Source organism: Hypanus sabinus, chromosome 7 (assembly GCF_030144855.1).
Source record: "Hypanus sabinus isolate sHypSab1 chromosome 7, sHypSab1.hap1, whole genome shotgun sequence".
NCBI classification, from domain to species: Eukaryota; Metazoa; Chordata; class Chondrichthyes; order Myliobatiformes; family Dasyatidae; genus Hypanus; species Hypanus sabinus.
In genome coordinates, this window is record NC_082712.1 from 132,429,018 (window position 1) to 132,446,085 (window position 17,068).

The 17,068-nt window shown below is 40.0% G+C and overlaps 1 protein-coding gene across 2 annotated transcripts in view; it reads left to right on the top strand.

The window, feature by feature from the left end:
- Positions 1–17,068, top strand: part of dagla (diacylglycerol lipase, alpha) — a 370,588-nt gene that overhangs the window by 299,416 nt on the left and 54,104 nt on the right. For both annotated transcript variants that reach the window (XM_059975669.1, XM_059975670.1), the window contains one exon: positions 3,295–3,375. In XM_059975669.1, the coding sequence (XP_059831652.1) occupies positions 3,295–3,375 (81 nt within the window). The remainder of the gene's footprint in view (positions 1–3,294; positions 3,376–17,068) is intronic.

Below are 17,068 nucleotides of genomic sequence, written 5' to 3' on the forward strand. Positions count from 1 at the left end.
CATGGCATCAGGCTACCTAAATGGAATATGAATGTTATTCCTTCACCCTGAGAGTAACCTCATCTTGGCAAAAGAGGAGGCCATGTAATAACATGTCAGAACAGGAATGGGCTTAGCAATTAAAATGGTTGCTTACTAAGAAATTCCACTATTCATGGGTGGAGTGGAGATGCTCAACAAAGCAGTCACTGATCTTACGTCAGGTCTCACCATTGTAGAGGAGGCTGCATTGGGAGTACTAGATACAATAGATGACCCCAACAGATTTGCAGGTGAAGTGTTTCTTCACTTGAAAAGACTGGGGCTCTGAATGGAAGTAAACGAGGAAGTAAATAGACAGGTGTAGTATTACTGTCATTTGCAGGGATATGTGCCAAGAAAGGGATTAGTGGGGAGGGATGAATGGACAAGAATCACAGGGGAAGAGATCCCTGCAGAAAGCAGGGAGTGGGATGGGGGGAGGAGAGAGAAAGATGCACTTGGTTGTAAGTTCCCATTAAAGGTGGCAGCAGTTGTGGAGAATGATGTGTTGAATGCAGATACTCATGAGGTGGTAGGTGAGGACAAGAGAAAATCTATTCCATGGTCCATTCTATTCTCCTATCAGATTCCTTCTTCTCTAGCCCTTTAGCTTTTGCATCCACGTGACTTCACCTACACCTTCTAGCTGGTCTTCCTACCTGTCTGCCCACCTTTATATTCTGGCGCCTTTCCCCTTTCTTTCTAGTCCTGATGAAGAATCTTGGCCCAAAACTTTGACTGTTCGCTCTTTTCCATTGATGCTATCTGGCCTGTTGAGTACTTCCTCCATTTTATGTATATTGCTCCTGCAGATTTTTACATATTTGTTGACTGTTCATTCATTTCCATAGATGCTGCCCATGTTGTGTTCCTCCAGCAGTTTGCACGTATTATTTAGTGAGGGGATCTGATAAAAGTGTCTCAGGTTGAGAATCATAGAGCAGACAGCAAGTATCTTTTTTGTCCAGAGTTGAAATGTCTAATACCAGAGGGCATTTATTTATGTGCGAGGGATAAGTTCAAAGGAGATATGCAGAGCAAAATTTTAATTTTATATGCATAAAGTGGTAAGTGACTGGAATAAATACCCTGCTTGGGATGGTGCTGGAGGCAGTTGGGTATTCACAAAGCTCATTGGTAAGCACAAGAATGCACAGGAAAAGGAAAACATCTGGACATTTTGTCAACTGAAGAATCAGTTTAGCTGAGCATTTGATTACTAATTTAATTAGCTCAGCATCACATTGTGGGCCAAAAGACTTGTTCCTGTGCTGTATTGTTCTGTGCACTTCCGTTTTTGTAATTTGCTTTTACTGTATTTTCATTCCTATTTTACAAACATAAAGATGTTTTTTAAAGTTTGTTTTCTTCTTCTATTCGTTGGTATTTAGAAGCATTTTCTTTACTTTTTTGCTTATGGTTGAAAAATACATGTATTTCAAATTACCAATTAAAATTGTGTACCATTTGTTGTACAGTGATTAATTTGAGAAACAGAGTAACATTTGTTGCTGAACATTTAGACCACATAGTAAGGGTTATTGTTTTCAAAGAGCAACTTCTCATAATTCACTGCTATTCAGGATAAATTTTAACTCTAATTCACTAAAATGCACCCATTTGGAAATACGTGCCTCTTACCTTGCGATCCACTTTCCTTAGAGAATCATTAAACCTTTATTGAGTCCTGATGAAGAGTCTTGGCCCGAAACATTGACAGGTCATTTCTTTCTGTAGATATTGTGTGACCTGCTGAGCTCCTCTGGTATTTTGTGTGTTACATTAAACTTTACGTTAGAGAAGTAAACATTCTGCAGGCTGCAACTCTGAAAGAATAATCCTCACGTTCCCTATCTTTATAATCTTTCTCGTTGCCAATAGCTTGATATGTGTCATGTACCATTCAGCTGGGACTTCCAATATAAAGAAATGAACTACAACAGATTGAGTGGATCACATTATTGTTGTGCTTATTACTTGAAAAGGGAGGTGTACTTCCAGCCAAGTTTCATCTGGATATATCACTCTGATCTGTTTCAATCAAAATATTTTATATTTTCTTTTCCACAAAGAACATTACATTCCTCTGTTATCTTCTTCTGTATCTTATTCTCACATTTGACATCTTGTTTTATCCTATTATTGAAACATCCCCTCTGGCCATAAAACAAATTACCTGTTATCAAAGAAAATAGTTTGTTGCTAGAGAACACAAACAGTCTTAAGTTTTCTCACCCAAACCAGAAAAGCACCTTAGGATTTCATAGACTCCTTTTTGTTAACATTGCATTTTACTAAGTTGCAAATTCATAAAGAATTCAGGATCACCACATAAATTTCCACACATGACAGATATTGAAAGCCAATAGATACATGTAAACAACCTGCTAAGCAAGGGGGACAGTCAGGGGAGAGTGTACCATATGTGTGTAGTTTGCTGCTATTATAGATATTTCTAAAGTGGTTGAAATAATCATCATAAGGAGTAAATTGTCAAAAAGTCATTATTGATAAACATTCACATACAATTTTGCTGCTGGATTAAAATTAGATGTCAGTTTGCTGGTTTGCTAATGAGGGAGCCTCATTTACCAATTAAGGTCTGATCCCAACATGGCTAGTAAAGAGTACCAGTCACTCTCCAAAAAACAAACAAGATATGTGAATAAAAGTTTATTTGAATAGTCCAACTGATTCTTCTCTTATGTGGCAAGGTAGTGGTTAGCACAACACTTTATAATACCTGCGACTTGAGTTCAATTCCTGTCGCTGTCTGGACAGAGTTTGTACATTCTCCCCATGACCCCATGGATTTCCTCCGGGTGCTCCAGTTTCCTTCCACAATCCAAAGGCATTCTGATTGGTAGATTAATTGGTCATTGTAAATTGTCCCATGGCTATGCTTGGGTTAAATTAGTGGGGTGGGGGGGGGTTGCATGTGGTATGGTTTGAAGTGCTGGAAGAACCTATTCTACAGTGTATCTCAATTAAAAAATAAATAAATGAGATGGAATTATCAGCTATCACAAAACATGCCCTTTCCTGATCAGGTGTTGCAATAGCAGGATCTCACTGACTTTCCTTTTATAGAAATATAATGATAATGAAAATAGGAAGGTCTGAGTCATGCAGTTTAGATTTGAATGTAGATTTAATTGATTCATTTTCTTCATTTACTAATTTTTACCACTTATTGTTATCAGTCAAATCAAGGATTTTCTGTTATTTCAGATTGTACTATTTATTTTTATAAGAATGTTGGTCTCCTAACAGGGAATGGTTCTATCTGCTGAATATATTAAGAAGAAATTGGAACAGGAGATGATTCTCTCTCAAGCCTTTGGCCGTGACCTGGTAAGTAATTATGAAGTAAATAAAAACAATGAATGGTGCTATTCTTAAAAGAGAAAAGGGAAGGGTTATTAATAATTTTTAGGTGAATTTCAGATGTGACCAGGGTCGGATGAAGGACACCAATTTGAAATGTTATTCAACCCCTTTCTTGCAATCTGATGATGAACTCCCTTACAGCTATATAATTCTCGCTGCAATAAATGGTCTCTGCAATTCTCTGTCAGATCATACACTGGGGAATCAGACATCAGTGAGATGCTGGAGAACTTAGAGTCCAGTGGTAGACCACAGAAAGATATAAGGCTTCAACTTCTGAAGCATCAGTTCAAACCTCTTCTGACTACACATACTTGGAGATGTGAGGTTTTCCTGCACTGAACTGCTTAAATGCAAATCAGGTTTATTATCACCGGTATGTGTTGTGGAATTTATTAACAAAGCAACAGCAGTTCAATGCAATACATATAAAAGAAGAAAAAAGTTATAATAAATCGATTACAGTAAACATATACAGGTTTCCCCCACTATCCGAAAGTAGAGCATCCCTACGAAACCGTTTGTAAGCCGAAATGTCGTAAAGTGAAGAAGCAATTACCATTAATTTATATGGGAAAAACTTTTGTGTTCCCAGACCCAAAAAATAACCTACCAAATCGTACCAAATAACACATAAAACCTAAAATAACACTAACATATAGTAAAAGCAGGAATGATATGATATATATACACCCTATATAAAGTAGAAATATTGTAGAGAAAAAATTGGCATGTACACACATATGCACATACATGCCTACACATGCACAAACAACAGTCCACACAAGGCTTCACAGTCATTGTAGTCTTTCTCGGGGTAAACACACATATAAAGCGGGCGTCTTTTCTTCGTAGAAGCGAAAATCCTCTGGTTAGCGAAAACAGGTACTAATGTAGGTCTTTCGTAACAGCGAGTTGTTGTAAAGCGAACATTCGAAAATCGGGGGACATCTGTATTGAATAGATTTAAGATTGTGCAAAAACTGAGATAATATATATTTTAAAAGTGAGGTAGTGTTCACAGGTTCAATGTCCATTTAGGAATTAGATGGCAGAGGGGAAGATGCTGTTCCTTAATCGCTGAGTGTGTGCCTTCAGGTTTCTATACCTCCTACCTGATGGTAACAATGAGAAAAGGGCATGCCCTGGGTGCTGGGGGTTCTTAATAATGGACACTGTCTTTCTGGGACACCGCTCTTTGAAGGTGTCCTAGGCTAGTACCCAAGATAGAGCCGGCTAAATTTGCGACCTTCTGCAGCTTCTTTCGATCCTGTGCAGTAGCCCTCCCCTAAACCAGTTAGTGATGCAGCCTGTCAGAATGCTCTCCACGGTACGTCTCTAGAAGTTTTTGAGTGTTTTGGTTGGCATACCGAATCTCTTCAAACTCCTAATGAAGTATAGTCAATGTCTTGCCTTCTTTATAACTGCATCAAAATGTTGGGACCAGGTTAGGTCCTCAGAGATCTTGACACCCAGGAACTTGAGACTGCTCACTCCCTCCACTTCTGATCCCTCTAGGGGGTTGGTATGTGCTCCTTCGTCATACCCTTCCTAAAGTCCACAATCAGATCTTTTGTCTTACTGACGTTGAGTGCAAGGTTCTTGCTGCTACACCACTCCACCAGTTGGCACATCTCACTCATGTATGTCCTCTCGTCTCCACCTGAGATTCTACCAACAATGGTTGTATCAACAACAAATTTATAGATGGTATTGGAGCTATGCCTAGCCACACAGTGTGGCTAAGCACTCACCCCTGAGGTGCACCAATGTTGAATGTCAGCAAGGAGCAGATATTATCACCAATCTGCTCAGATTGTGGTCTTCTGGTTATAAAGTTGAGGTTCCAATTGCAGAGGGAAGTACAGAGTCCCAGGTTCTGTAACTTCTCAATCAGGTTTGTGGGAATGATGGTAGTAAGTGCTGAGCTGTCAATGAACAGCATCCTGACATAGATGCTTGTGTTGTCCAAGTGGTCTAAGGCTGTGTGAAGAGCCATTGAGATTACATCTGTCATTGATCTACCGTAGTGAAAGGCAAAATGCCGTGGATCCAGTTCCGTGCTGAGGCAGGAGTTCAGTCTAGTCATGGCCAACGTTTCATAGCATTTCATCATTGTCGATGTGAGTGCTACCGGGTGATAGTCATTAAGGCAGCTCAATTTATTCCTCTTAGGCACTAATATTGTTGCCTTTTTGAAGCAGGTGGGAACTTCTGCCCGTAGCAGTGAGAGGTTGAAAATGTCCTTGCTTACTCTCGCCAGTTGGTTGGCACAGGTTTTTAGAGTCTTACCAGGTACTCCATAAGGGCCTTCAGCCTTATGAGGGTTCATCCTTTTTAAATCAGGCTAACATTGGCCTATGAGACAGGTTCACTGGGTGCAGCAGGGATCTTCACAGCTGTAGTTATGTTTTCCCTTTCAAAGCAGACATAAAGCGTGTTGAGTTCATCTGATAATGAAGCATCACTGCCATTCGTGCTAGGGGAAATAATGTCTTGCAAACCCTGCCAGAGTTGTCATACATCTGATGTTGCCTCCAACCTCATTCAAAATTGTCTTTTTGCCCTTGAAATTGCCCTTCGTAAGTCATACCTGGTTTTCTGGTACATACTTGGGACGCCAGACTTCAATGTCATAGATCTGTCCTTTGGCAGATAACGTACCTCCTGGTTCATCCACGACTTTTGGTTTGGGAATGAACTGCAAGTCTTTGTAGGCACACACTCATCCACACAGGTTTTAATGAAGTCGGTAACAACTGCAGCATACTCATCTGGATTTGAAGATGAATCCCTGAATACAGTCCAGCTCACCGATTCAAGGCAGTTCTGTAAGCACTCCTGTGCTTCCCTTGTTCGTCTCTTCTTGGTCCTCACTACTGGTGCTGCATTCTTCAGTCTCTGCCTATACTCAGGGAGTAGAAGTACAGCCAGGTGTTCAGATTTCCTGAGATGAGGACCTAGAATAGCATGGTAGGTATTCCTGATGGTGGTGTAACAATGGTCCAGTCTGTTGTTTCCTCTGGTATTACAAGTGATCTGTTGTTAGTAATTGCTTAGTGATTTTTTTCAGACTGGCCTGGTTAAAATCCCCCAAAACGACGGTGAAGGTGTTACCGTGCTTTATTTCATGCACCGTTGATCCCGTTGCTCAGAACATCTAAAGCCTGATTGGGAATGTATACCGCTAGCAAAATGATCATGGAATCTCCCATGGTAGGTAAAATGGACAGCACTTAACTGTGAGATTCTCCAGGTCTGGTGAGCAGAATTGGTACAGCATTTATATATTTGTGCACCAACAGGAGCTGATCATGAGGCATACCTCCACCACCTCTGCTTTTGAGTGACTCTATAGATCTATTCTGACAGTGTATAGTAAACCCGTCGATCTAAATCGCTGCATCCAGTATGGAAGGGGTTAACCAGGATTCAGTGAAGCAAAGGATACATCTGGTCCTAATGTCCCTCTGATTCAACACCCTAGTTCAGATCATCAATTTTATTCACCAGAGACTGCATGTTTGCCAGCAAGATAGTCGGTATTGGGAGCTTAAAGCCCCATTTCCTTAAACACATCAGTATCCCTGATATGCAGCCATGTTTCCTGTGTGGTATCCAGGGAGGAGTATATCCAGAGTTGGTATTGTTTCTGTCCAGTTTAAGCAGCGATAGTTCATTTAATCACATTAAGATATCTTTGTTGACTGTACGGACCTTGGGAGCAGATGTTTTTTAGCTGTATCAGGATGAGCTGGGACTATTTAATCATATCCATTGAGAGTTCTGCTGCCAAATGAGTCCACTTGAGCTGCTTCTGAATAGAACTGCGGGCAGTCCCTGGGTTACGAACGAGTTCCATTTCTGAGTCCGTCTTTAAGTCAGAACACATGCATCCGATATTATTTAGCGTAAGTTAATCAAAAGTTTATCTTAGTATATCGTATATATTTTACCTTTCTATGCATATAAAACACTTAAGAACCTTATGTATTTCAATAATTAAGCTACTGCATTGCTTAGTAATAATTGTAGCTTTCATTGGGGCAGGGCCTTTCACATGCTCCATTATTCTCACTTTATCCTTTACCTATATCCTTCAAAATTGTTCTGATTGTTGACCAACTGTAGCCTAATGCTTTTCCAGTGATGGCGTTTCACCTCTTTCTGATCGCTTTATTATTTCCATTTCATTTTCAATTGCGATCGTTTTCCGTCAAGGGAACAGAAAACTGCAGATTCAGCAGAGGCCGTGGGTCCTCTGCTCCCCCGGGTCCTAAAGTCCACCTGCACTGAGACAGGTTAAATGGGACAAGTGGGGGCAGTGCTGACTGGAAAAGGGGAGGTCAGGGTGAATCTTGCTAAGAAATATTTAAGCCAAATACAAAGTTACACACTCAACACAGTGTTAACGGCAATGACTTAAAACGGTGGACAGCATCGTAATCTGACTTCAAATGGCGGATGGTGTTCTCCCTCCATTCGTAAGTATGAGTTGTTCGTAAGTCGGACGTTCGTAGCTCAGGGACTGTCTATACTGCCACTTATCACCAATGCAGTTATAAAGTACTGGATTTGCTACGATGTATCTTTAAACATATATACCATGGAATTCATAAAGGTAGGGCCAGAGAGGGGAATCCAGTTCACAAAACAATTGAAATCTGTGATACAAGATTGCTTGGTTTGGAAGCTGAGGGTAGATTCAAATGGAGAAGAACTGAGATGGGAATGTTAGGTAGAATATTATTGAGTACATTTGGAAAACAGAACAAACTTAGAAAGTAGAAAAAGAGTGTGGCTGTGTGTAATGGTGTACATTTTATTGTAAGATGTATTGCGAATAGATGAGCTGAGGATCCAAATTGGATGTTCTTTCTGACAAATGTGAATACAAATGACTTGCTCTTTCACAAATTTTCCATGGAGTGGTCAGAATTAAAATATGCTGTTTGGATTATGTTAGGGAGATGGCCTCTTAGAGGAAAGCAACAGCAGCCACATTTGTGGCACCTAAACTGGCTCTGATGGATGGTAAGGATGAGAGAAGGAGCAGAGATGAGCAGGGCATTTATTAGTAAGCAGAATAGATAGCCACTTCTGTGGTCAAGAGTGAGATTTCAGAATAGTATGGTACCTCCCTGGTACCATGAATATGACCTCATTATTTGGTTATTGTAATTTGTGCTAAGATGGCACTGGTGAAACAAGGCAACATTTTGCAAGTAGCTTACAGAACTTCTAAATATTCTGAACTACACCCACTTCAATCTGCAGCCTGTAATTTCCCTTTAAGGAACATACTTCAGAGCCATCTTCACGAGCTAGCGATGTCATGATCTTCTGAAGGACTTTGGTCTTAATCAGGAATGCAGATATTGCACATTTAAGCAGTTGAAGATACAATGCCATGGCCAGAAGAGAGGGAGTGAGGACTCCAAGCCAGACTGAAATGGCAGGGTGTAATATCGTTACTCTACTGAGTAGCTTGTTAGCAAATGCCCTGTCACTGGAGAACAATTTTGAGAACCTAAAGGAAAAATTGCTGTATCAGAGGGAAATGAGTAATCGCTGTGTTCTATGTTTCATGGAGGTATGGCTTATTCAAGTCATGCAGTATAAGAAACAAGAGCTTCTCAATACACCAGATGGACCGGACTGCTGATTTGAAGAAGGCAAAAGATTGGTGGGAAGTGGGTCTGTGTTTCATGATGCTGGGACATAGCAGTCTTGTGGTACTTTTGTTCCCTTGACCTAGAACATCTAATGATCATGTGCCAACCGTTCTACTTACCAGGAGAGTTTTCCTCTGTGATCCTGACCATAGCTTACATACTGCCAAAGGACATCATTAAGCAAGTACTCGAGGTATTGAGTGCAGCCGACCCGATTGTCTTTCGAATAATTGTTGGATCTTCAATCAGACTTGTTTGAAGATATCCCCTCTGTTCTAGAGCCTCATGGTAGCAGTGAAAAGAAAAGATGGTCTGGACGGTGGGGGTCCTTGATAGATTATGCTTTCCTGTCAACTTGATAACTTGTTTGAAGTTATGATCAAGTTGTCACCTACAGCACAAAGGGTCCCAATACACTTGACCACTGGTTATGGTTAGAAATGCTTATTGTCCCATCCTTGATCCACATTTTGTTAACCCCGACTATCTGGCTGTTCTCCTTCTACCTGCATACAGGCAAGACTCCTGTTATAAGGATAACAAATACATGGTCATGGAAGACAAGAACAGCTACTGAAAAATTACTTCAAGTTGGTGGACTGGGCCATATTCAAGGTCTTAGAGGATCTGAACAAATATCCAACAGTATGAAAACAGTCATAGATGAATGTGTCTTCACAAAATTGTTCAGAGTCTTCCCGAATCAGAAGTCCTGGATGAACCAATAGATCCATAATCTACTGAGGGACAGGTCAGTGGCGTTCAGGTCTGGCAAACAAGAACAGTACAAGAAGTCCAAGTACGACTTCTAAAAAGCCATCTCACTTGCAAAAAACATCCAGTCTAAATAAAGTACCTGACTGAGCTCTGAAGAACTGTGTAGACCTCGGCTGGAGTGTTCACTGATATCTTTAACCTCTCACTTTGACAGTCTGCGATAACTAGTTGCTTCAAGCAGGTTTCATTTATGCCGGTGCCTTAAGAAGAATGTGGTAACCTGTCTCAATGACTATTGTCCACTTGAACTTCATTGTGATGAAGAGCTTTGATAGTTTGGTGATAAAACACATCAACTTTTGCTTGATGAACAACTTGGATCAGCTCCAATTTGCCTACTGTCACAACAGATCAACAGCAGATGCCATTTCACTGGCTCTTCACTCAACCCTTAAACGACTGGATAACAAAGATGCATACATCAGGATGTTCTTCATTGACTACAGCTCAGCATTCAATATTATCATCCCCTCAAAACTAATCAATAATCTCCAAAGCCTAGGCCTCAATACCTCTGAGTAACTGGATCCTTAGTTTCCTCACCCACAGATTCCAGTCTGTTTGGACTGTTAACATCTCCACAATCACCATTAGCACAGGTGCAAGGCTGTGTGCTTAGCTCCCTGCTCTACTCACTTTATACTTATGACTAAGGCTAAGTGCACCCACAATGTCATATTTAAGTTTGCTGACAGCACCACATTCAAAAGTAATAACAAATCTGCATATAGGAACAAGATAGAAAAATCTGGCTGAGTTGTACCACAACACCAACCTCTCAGTATTTGCAAGACCAAGGACCAGTTTATTGACTACAGAAGGAGGAAATTTGGTTTGCTTTGCTCATCAGGGGATTAGATGTGGAGAAGGTCATTAACTTTAAATTCCTCTGTGTTATTATGTAATTTCAGAGGACTGTTCTTGGTCCAGCATGTAAGTGCCATTACAAAGAAAACACGTCTTTTGTAGAAGTTTGAAAAGTTACGGCTTGTAATAAAATATTGTCGAACTTCTATAGATGTGCTGTGGAGAGTATATTGACAGGTTGCATCATGGCTTGGTATGGAAACACCAATGCTCTTGAACAGAAAGGTTTGCAAAAAGTAATGGATACAGCCCAGCCCATCATGGGTAATTCCCTCCTCACCGTTAAGCACATATACCGTACTTGGAGCACTGTCGCAGGAAAGCAGCATCCATCATCAAGGACCCCCACCGTCCAGACCATCCTTTCTTTTCATTGCTACCACAAGGCTCTAGAACAGAGGGGATATCTTCACTCTCCCCAACACTGAACTGTTCCCAAAACCTGAGGACTCACTTTCAATGTTTCTCATCTCTTATTTTTAATATTTATTACATCATTATTATTTTTGATTTACTGTGAATGCCCTCAAGAAAATGAATCTCAGGATTGTATATGGGGGCATATATGTACTTTGATAATAAATTTACTTTGAACTTTGACTTTTGTGTACGTAATGCATGATAATGCTGCCACAGAACAACAAATTTCACAACATATGTCAGTGATATTAAACCAGATAAATCTGTAATTGAAGCTTTTCCTTTTCGTTTTTACCCTCCGTCCACACTAAAACAGTGTTTTCGTCCTCCAAAACCGGAGCTTTTCAGAAATGCTTTCCAGGGTGTGTATTTTTGAAAACACTGCTTGGGCAGATCAGTGTGGATAGGGTAACCGGAGAAATCTGAAAACGCTATCAGACGGCAGCACGTCATTTCATTGTTTTCTTGAACGCAACCTAACAATTTCAGAACAGACGACAACGATACTGAAACCAGAAGAGTTAGAAATGTATTCACCAAATATTTTGACCCATAACTTACTGAATAAATAAGTATAATTACATCGCCTGGTTTTCTGTTCTAGCTTGTATGAAGGTGGTTTACCTATTTATGCAAATACTTCTCTGACAATAGATGTGTAACAGCCTAATGTAACATTGTATGGAAATACAAGATAATACTAATGCACACATGTTTTACACATTTAACAAGGTGCTTTATTAATGCAACAGAGTTAGTCGGTTTTTCAATGTTTGTTGTCAGCCAGGTCATACTGTCTGTGAACTCCCTGTCAGTTGCCTCCATACACTTCTGTATTTTTTTACTATTAAATCTTCCTGCACGAGAACCAACAGCTGCCTGTCGTTTAAGTTTTTCTAGTCTGTAACTGAACAAACATGCACTGTCTTTCACAGCGAGATTTAACACCAAACATGTCACTTGTTTTCGGTAGGTGTGTCCTGCGCATGCGCAGTAGGAGGAGATTCGCTGAAATCTCCGTTTCAATGTGGACAGAGATATTTTTAAAAACACATAGTGTGGATTATTGTTTTGACGTGAAACCGGTGTTTTCAAAATTATCCAGTCTAGCGTGGATGTAGCCTTACATGCCAACATTATTCCAACAGCAAGTTCTGTGTTTGGTTGTACAATGCCATAGTGCATCATTCTTTTCTATGTTATGAATCCATGGTGATGATGGAAGGTGCAATAATTACAACATCCAAAAAATTTCACTACATTTAACCTGTCAATAAATGAGTTAGTAATGCAGCTTTGATGGGGAGAGTTAATTGGTATCTCCATCATTGTCAGCAGGGGAAAATTGTCAAATGGCCACTGTCCGGATGTCTACAAATAAGGAGTTTTTGAGCACAAGATAGAGTTTTAACATTGGTCATTATTGGGGAAAATTGAAGCATAGATTTTGCTGATCACTCTGCACATGCAGGACTATCATTGGTTATCAATGATTTGTTTGAGAGTTATAAAATATACAGTAAGTTGCAGCATGGTAAATTAGACACGTTAATGTGACATCCCTGGCTTTCTGTACTAATAACAATTAGATGGAGCATCAGTGATAAGAGCTTTTGAAATATTATTCTTGATTACTTTTTGCTAATTTCATATAGTTGCAAATAATTAGGACAAACATCTATTGTGGTGGCTACGCTCTGTGTTAATTTGTGGATAAAGAGAATGATAGATGAGCTTAGGCAAAGCCAATTACTGGGAAGCTGTTTATGGAGGACTGTTGGCAGTCAGCTCATCAACATAATATCTTAACTAATTCCAGTGGATCAGTAAGATTATAGGCCAAAATCTGCAGGGAAATGCAGGCAGCTGCTGGAATTTCATGACATAAATTTGTGAATCCTATAATGACGTGTGTGACCCTTTACGGTGTCCAACAGCAGACAATAAAATTGCAGTTAGATCGGGCACAGAAATAATGTCTGTTCATTCCAAAAGAAGGAAATAACTGGCAGAACTGAAGATAAGTTTAGTTCATTTACTTTAATTTTTTATTGTTTCTGTTTATGTAGTCTTTTATTTTTAAAAGATTGGGATGTGACTATTTCATTATTTTTGGACTGTTTCTGAATGTCTGAAGACTAAATATAGAAATGTAGAACAAAATCAGAAATACTCAGCAGTTCATGCTGCATCTGAGAAAAAGAATTGACCTTCCAAGGATAGATTGACCTTGGAAGGATAGATTAGAGAGCTCCTCTAGGGAGACTATTTGGGTGGAATTGAGGAATGGGAAAGGTGTAGTAACACTGATAGGAGTGTATTATAGGCTACCTAATGGGGAGCGTGAGTTGGAAGAGCAAATGTGTAAGAAGATAGCAGATATTTGTAGTAAACACAAGGTGGTGATTGTGGGAGATTTTAATTTTCCACGCATAGATTGGGAAGCTCATTCTGTAAAAGGGCTGGATGGTTTAGAGTTTATGAAATGTGTGCAGGATAGTTTTTTGCAACAATACATAGAAGTACCAACTAGAGATGGGGCAGTGTTGGATCTCCTGTTAGGGAATGCGATAGGTCAGCTGACAGATGTATGTGTAGGGGAGCACTTCGGGTCCAGTGATCACAATAGCATTAGCTTCAATATAATTATGGAGAAGGACAGGACTGGACCTAGAGTTGAGATTTTTGATTGGAGAAAGGCTAACTTTGAGGAGATGCGAAGGGATTTAGAGAGAGTGGATTGGGTCAAGTTGTTTTATGGGAAGGATGTAATAGAGAAATGGAGGTCATTTAAGGGTGAAATTATTAGGGTACAGAATCTTTAAGTTCCTGTTAGGTTGAAAGGAAAGATTAAAGGTTTGAAAGCACATGGTTTCAAGGGATATTAGAAACTTGGTTCGGAAAAAGAGGGATGTCTACAATCGATATAGGCAGCATGGAGTAAAGGAATTGCTCGAGGAATATAAAGAATGTAAAAGGAATCTTAAGAAAGAGATTAGAAAAGCTAAAAGAAGATACGAGGTTGTTTTGGCAAATAAGGTGAAAGTAAATCCGAAAGATTTCTACAGTTATATTAAAAGCAAATGGATAGTGAGGGATAAAATTGGTCCCTTAGAGAATCAGGGTGGTCAGCTATGTGTGGAGCCGAGGGAGATGGGAGAGATTTTGAACAATTTCTTCTCTTCGATATTCACTAAGGAGAAGGATATTTAATTGTGTAAGGTGTGGGAAACAGGTAAGAAAGTTATGGAACCTATGACAATTAAAGAGGTGGAAGTACTGGCGCTTTTAAGAAATTTAAAAGTGGATAAATCTCTGGGTCCTGACAGGATATTCCCCAGGACCTTGAGGGAAGTTTGTGTAGAGATAGCAGGAGCTCTGACGGAGATCTTTCAGATGTCATTAGAAATGGGGATTGTGCCGGAGGATTGGCGTATTGCACATGTGGTTCCATTGTTTAAAAAGGGTTCTAGAAATAAGCCTAGCAATTATAGACCTGTCAGTTTGACATCAGTGGTGGGTAAATTAATGGAAAGTATTCTTAGAGATAGTATTTATAATTATCTGGATAGACAGGATCTGATTAGGAGTAGCCAGCATAGATTTGTGTGTGGAAGGTCATGTTTGACAAACCTTATTGAATTTTTTGAAGAAGTTATGAGGAATGTTGACGAGGGTAAGGCAGTGGATGTAGTCTATATGGACTTCAGCAAGGCCTTTGACAAAGTTCCACATGGAAGGTTAGTTAAGAATGTTCAGTCGTTAGGTATTAATGCTGGAGTAATAACATGGATTCAACAGTGGCTAGATGGGAGATGCCAGAGAGTAGTGGTGGATAATTGTTTATTGGGATGGAGGCCGGTGACTAGCGGGGTGCCTCAGGGATCTGTTTTGGGCCCGATGTTGTTTGTAATTTACATAAATGATCCGGATGATGGGGTGGTAAATTGGATTAGTAAGTATGCCGATGATACTAAGGTAGGAGGTGTTGTGGATAATGAGGTAGGTTTTCAAAGCTTGCAGGGAGATTTATGCCAGTTAGAAGAATGGGCTGAACGTTGGCAGATGGAGTTTAATGCTGAGAAGTGTGAGGTTCTACATTTTGGCAGGAATAATCCAAATAGAACATACAGGGTATATGGTAGGGCATTGAGGAATGCAATGGAACAGAGAGATCTAGGAATAACAGTGCATAGTTCCCTGAAGGTGGAGACTAATGTAGATAGGGTGGTGAAGAAGGCTTTTGGAATGCTGGCCTTTATAAATCAGAGCATTGAGTACAGAAGTTGGGATGTAATGTTAAAATTGTACAAAGCATTGGTAAGGCCAAATTTGGAATATTGTGTACAGTTCTGGTCACCGAATTATAGGAAAGATATCAATAAATTAGAGAGAGTGCAGAGACGATTTACTAGGATGCTACCTGGGTTTCAGCACTTAAGTTACAGAGAAAGGTTGAACAAGTTAGGTCTCTATTCATTGGAGCGTAGAATGTTGAGGGGGGATTTGATCGAGGTATTTAAAATTTTGAGAGGGATAGATAGAGTTGACGTGAATAGGCTGTTTCCATTGAGACTAGGGGAGATTCAAACGAGAGGACACGATTTGAGAGTTAGGGGGCAAAAGTTTAAGGGAAACACGAGGGGGTATTTCTTTACTCAGAGAGTGATAGCTGTGTGGAATGAGCTTCCTGTAGAAGTAGTAGAGGCCAGTTCAGTTGTGTCATTTAAGGTAAAAATGGATAGGTATATGGACAGGAAAGGAGTGGAGGGTTATGGGCTGAGTGCGGGTAGGTGGGACTAGGTGAGATTAAGAGTTCGGCACGGACTAGGAGGGCCAAGGTGGCCTGTTTCCGTGCTGTGATTGTTATATGGTTTTCAGAACTAAAATGGGGACAGAAGAAGTTTGTAGCTGCAGGGTTGTTGGGGAGGGCAGTGACTGATTGGGTGAAAATAGGTGGCTGGGGATAAGTTATGTGATCTTTGGGTGAATGGAGGCTGATAGAGGGTGAGAATTTAGACAAAAGAACAGACGAGAATATGGGAGTTGCAGAATGCAGAGCAAGAGAACAAGTCTAACAGGTTCAACTGGGCATGTTGTAGATTCAGTGATTCAGAGTACATTTATTATCAAAGTATGTGTGCAGTATAGTATACAATCCTGAGATTCATCTTCCCACATACAGACACAAAAAAAAAACACCATGGAACCTGTGAAAAGCAAATATCAAACATCCAACACACAAAAAAGCCAAATCACATAAATGGCAAAATATGAGCAAAAAACACAGAATATAACACATCGAACCACAAAGTCATTGAAACAGTCTCGGAATGTTCAGTTTAGTTCTCCGCTCCAGAGAGAAGAAAAAGGGAAGGTGGGCTAATAATGAAGATGGATATAGATTTTTTTTAAAAAGCAGGTTACCTGAAATGGTAGATTTCAAAATTGAGTCCACAAGCTTGCATTATGGTAGGTGAAGTGCTGTTCCTAAAGCTTATATTAAGCTTCACTATCTCAGCTTAAAAGACGATACGACACACCAATGGGGAGTAGGCTGAGTAATTAAAGTAGCAGACATCAGGAAGCTATGGGTTGTCCCCGTGAACTGATCATCAGTCTTCCACAGACTAAGCATTTACTCGGTTTTGGTTTTCCATGTTTGCACATTTGTTGTCCTCTGCATTGAAGCATATTACATCAGATAGGAAAAAGTGCAAGTGAATCTCTACCTTATCCGGAAAGACGGTTTTCTGGATGGTGCAAAGGGAAGATATGAAGGATACACCTACTGTTCAAGGAAAAGGTAGTGGCTGGTGGGAATGGAAAAGTGGACTACAGAGTTGTGAAGAGAACAAAACCCATGAAATACTGAAAAGGGAGGGAAAAATTTGGTTGTAGCAAAACCTTTGAAGGTG